Here is a 4273-nt window from a genome sequence, read left to right as displayed (position 1 = left end):
CCGTGCCCACCTTGGGCTTCTCAATAGTCCCCCCCTTTCTCGGGGACTCGTTGGGCCCACGCTGCGCTCCCCCCTTCTGGGGCTCGCCACGTCTACGCTAGGGCTTCCTAGTAGTGCCCCCTTCTGGGGCTTGTCATGCCCCCTCTGGGGCGTCTCAAAGCTGCCCCTCTCTGGGGCTGGGGTCTACATGCCCCGCATGCAATCCGGGGTCTCTGTTCCCCGCCCGCAACCCACTGGTTGCGCTCAGGGCCCCCACACCTCTGGGGTCCCTATGAGGCCTCCTCCAACCCCTACAGCCTCACCCAAACCTCCGGTGTAACAACAGAGCCAAACATAACCACAAGCCTCCTGGCTATAACTTAAACACATGCCCTCTGGCTATAACCACATTGCTCCATATAACAGTGGTACTTGCTACTAGGCTCCTCTCCGCATCCTCACTCCCGGAGCTCCTGCCTCCCTGGCTGCTGGCAGAGAACTACCAACCTGGCCTCAGCCCTGGGCTTTATAAGGGCCAGGCCCTGCCTCCTACCGGCAGCTGGCTCTCCTTAGTTGCCCCGGCAACCTGCAGCTGTGCTCGTTACCCTGGCAACCCTCATCTGGGCTCGTTATGTCCTGCCAGGGCTTGCTCTCTCTGGCAGTTTCTACTCCCTAGAAGCAGGCACTGAGGTGCCCTGCGACAGACCCTTCTGCTATTTTTTCTCTAAGGGAATGGATTTTCTCTGAGCCTTAAGGATTGTACCCTCAAGGAATGACCATTCTTCTCGTGTTCCCTTTACCTGTGGTCCTTGGTCTCTCAGGGCATTCTCTGCTAATGGCCTGAGCTTTTTAAAATTTTCATTTTTTAAGTTTAAGACTTCAGGTTTGGTATGTTTTGTCAGCTTTGCGATGGACCGTGAACATAATGATTTCATGGTCACTGTCACCTAGACTGCCCTTTATGTTTAAGTTGGCCAGGACCAGGTCAAGAACTGCATTGCCTCTAATTGGCCTGTGCACTTCATGAGTCATATAAAGCTCTTTGGTGCTGGTCAGGAAGGATTGTGATTGATCCAAGCTGGCCGAGCACTCCTCCCAGGAGATGTCTGGGTAGTTGAAGTCACCCATGACAACCATGTCCCATACATGCGTGGCCTCCATTAGTTCAGGGGTGAACTCTAGATCAATTTCCTCCCCTTGGTTAGGCAGCCTGTAGTATACACCTACAGTCAGGTCTCTCTCACCATGCCTCCCTTGGAACTTGACCCAGAGGGTTTCTAGCTGTTCTTCTTTAGGGCCAACATTAGCCTGTAGAGAGGTGTACTGCTCCTTCACAAAGAGGGCAACACCCCCACCTCTCTTCCCTACTCGATCCCTTCTGTGAAGGACGTAGCCCTTTATGGCTACACTCTAGTCATGAGAGGAGTCCTACCAGGCCTCCGTGATCCCTACTAGATTGTAGTGCCCAGTGGAAAGCAGGAGGACTAGTTCCTCCTGCTTGGTCCTTATGCTTCTGGCATTGGTGTACAGGCACCTAAGTCCTTCTATAGAGGTCACTGGCCACCTATTGCATTGAAGAGGAGCTGTTTTCTCAGCTCCCGTAAGAGTGGCTTGCTTGGTTTCATCGTCAATGGAGCTTTCCTGTATATTGGCCCCCCGGGTAGGCTCCAGTTAGTGTTTTCCCATCCCCCTGTGATCGTAGTTTAAAGCCCTATCTAAGTCAGTCACATAATGGCTCTGCCTCTGTTTCGCCAGATGTAAAACAAGGATTGTGGTTTCTTCAAAGGGCTGGGGAGAGCTTTTCCTATATATAAATCCTTTTTCCTATATTATAAATCCTGTATAAACCACCAAGAGCTATCTCCTGCTAAGCAGATCTGGTGAAATTAGTGAAAATGGCACTAATTTATTTTCAGCCTATTTTACCCCCAACATGAGGATTTATCTATAATATTTAGTAATTGACACCATTCACAATGAAGCAAACAAGATTCCACCGGTCCAGTTGCATAGCACAGATGCATTACGAGATACACAAGACAATGCAAAATGTCCTGAAGGGCGCTAAAAAGACTCACACTTTGCTTTACACTGAAAAACAAAAGCACGGCCAGCCCAGTCTACAGAAAGGCAATTGCAATATGGTCCCTCCAAGAAGCATCACTAACTACCCAGTTTTCTTGCAGCTAAAGTGTTTGAGTGCCCTTCTGGCATAACCTCAACTATAGGGGTTTTTTTGGTGTTCTGAATAGTGCTTTTTGTCACCCATTAGAAAGGGTCTGATCCAAAATCTACAGCATAGAAGTCTTTTCAACATACTTCATTACACTTGGGGTCAGGCCCTTTAATGATTCACACAGTTTGTGAATCTGAAGCAGCCAAACTTCCTATAGGCTAACCTTTACTTGCATCTGCCTATTTGTCATGAGGAGTAAAACAAATCATTCTAACTTTTCTGAGTCTACCTTATAACTGCTGTTCTAGGGCCCAAATATGAAACTCTTAAATTTAAACTGCTACATAATAGAAAACAAACCTAGGATGCAACTTGCAACACAGCGCAGGAGATTAAATCACATCACTTAGATGTTATACCTAATTCATTTGTTAATCTGCTTTCAAATAGTTTAGCTACATAAGAAGTCCTATTAAAATGTGTGTCTAATATGTGTATTGCATGTGCCCTGCCACATTCTATTTAATGCAGCCATTCTGGGAATTTATACATGTGCTTTAGGAGATTGGGGGTTGGGTGGAGAGGGGAAGCACTTTAATTAAATCTCTAATTAAAGCACCTGGAATGTCATGCGTATCAGCATCCCCAAGCTGAAAAATGGCAGTGGGGCACTTTAACTGAATTTCATTGAAGGACCTGTAGTTAAAGGCACCCTTGCCACCCTTTTTCACCACAGGGACACTGATACATGTGACGCTGGGATCTGCTGGAGCACGATAATTACCACGCATTGGAGCAGCCTTGATGTACATGTAGAGGTACCCACTAGTCTTCCCCACAAGTCTGGAAATGAGTTTTAAGTGGCACAGTACATACATATGAACTAATGATTTGTTAAAAGACTGTTTATTTTTACAAGGTAACTGAATGAGCACATGTAAATGGTCTAAATACCAACACATGTAAACAAATGTTCAGTTTAAACAGCTTCTATTAATGTAGCTAAACATTTTCAAACTCTGCATTCAGTGATTTAATGACTTCCCTTCTGAATTATTTTGTTTGTTTGTTTGCAAGTAGCTTTAAGTGTACTTTTAAACACACAATTAACTGTGAACTTTCTTTCTAGAAATACTCTGTTGAGACTTACCTGGATTAAAGAGAATAATCCCCTTAAGATAAGCATATTCCTTTGCGCACATATCCAAGTTCCAGAATTTCTTCAGAAAATGTTTCAGCTTCTGAACTTCTGCTAACGATGCTCCATGTGGGAAGCTCTCCAGTTCCTCACTAGCTGCCAAAGATTGATTGAGAAGGATTTTTTTCAACAAACTAGGGCTTGAAATTTCTTTCAGTTCAAAATCCACTCTCTCCTGTGCCAGACCCAAAACAAAGAGAGGGGCCCAGCACTGCTGTACCAGGAGGATCTGATCTTCTTGGGGCAAATCACAGAAGGAGGGCAAATTTCTTATAAAAGTTATAGTCTTCAGGAGCACTTCAGAAGCTCTCATGCAAGTGACTTCTGGATTTTTCAGGATAACTCTCCTGTTATCCACACAAGGACAGCCAACACTTGGTAGGGAGCAGGGAGTGTAGGAATAGTGGTCAATCCATTGGGTATCATTTTGGTGTTGTTTGCTAAGGAGCTGGTAAAGAATGCTTTCAGGACGGCTTGTCTCACACTGACACTTTTCAGACTTCTCAGCTGGGACCTGACTGGCCATAGCTTTGAGGGTTTCCTGACTGGTGCCCTTGTTACAGCCAAACGCAGTACGTATAGAACTATGCTGTTCTAGCACTTCTGCCAAACACTGAGGCATTGTGTGCTTTTTATACAGTCAGTTGAAAAGAAATATGACCCTGCTCTGTAAAGTTACCTTGAACTTTATTTGCTCCAGACTGTTTTCCTTCATAGCCAAACAAGGCGTGGTTTTGCCAACCCAAGTATCCTGCATGACTGCAATTGCCTGAAACAGAGACAGAGGGTTCATCACCTGAACAACACAACAATAGAAACATATGCGTGCATGCTGTCACACATCACTGCAATTTTGCTGGGACTGTCCATGTACCATGACATCAAGGACCCTATAATGCTGCTTATGTATTTTTACAATT

General features: G+C 45.5%; 1 protein-coding gene across 1 annotated transcript in view; it reads right to left on the bottom strand.

Moving 5' to 3' along the window:
• LOC102374436 (nuclear receptor subfamily 0 group B member 2-like) overlaps nt 1-3979 on the bottom strand; it is a 14938-nt gene extending 10959 nt beyond the window's left edge. Inside the window, exon 1 of the mRNA XM_006034416.1 lies at nt 3306-3979. Within this exon, the coding sequence (XP_006034478.1) occupies nt 3306-3975 (670 nt within the window). The 5' untranslated portion in view covers nt 3976-3979. The remainder of the gene's footprint in view (nt 1-3305) is intronic.
• Between the last annotated feature and the right edge of the window lie 294 nt (nt 3980-4273).

The sequence above is a fragment of the Alligator sinensis genome, unplaced genomic scaffold (genome assembly GCF_000455745.1).
Source record: "Alligator sinensis unplaced genomic scaffold, ASM45574v1 scaffold405_1, whole genome shotgun sequence".
NCBI classification, from domain to species: domain Eukaryota; kingdom Metazoa; phylum Chordata; order Crocodylia; family Alligatoridae; genus Alligator; species Alligator sinensis.
This window is presented reverse-complemented; position numbering and strand designations above follow the sequence as displayed.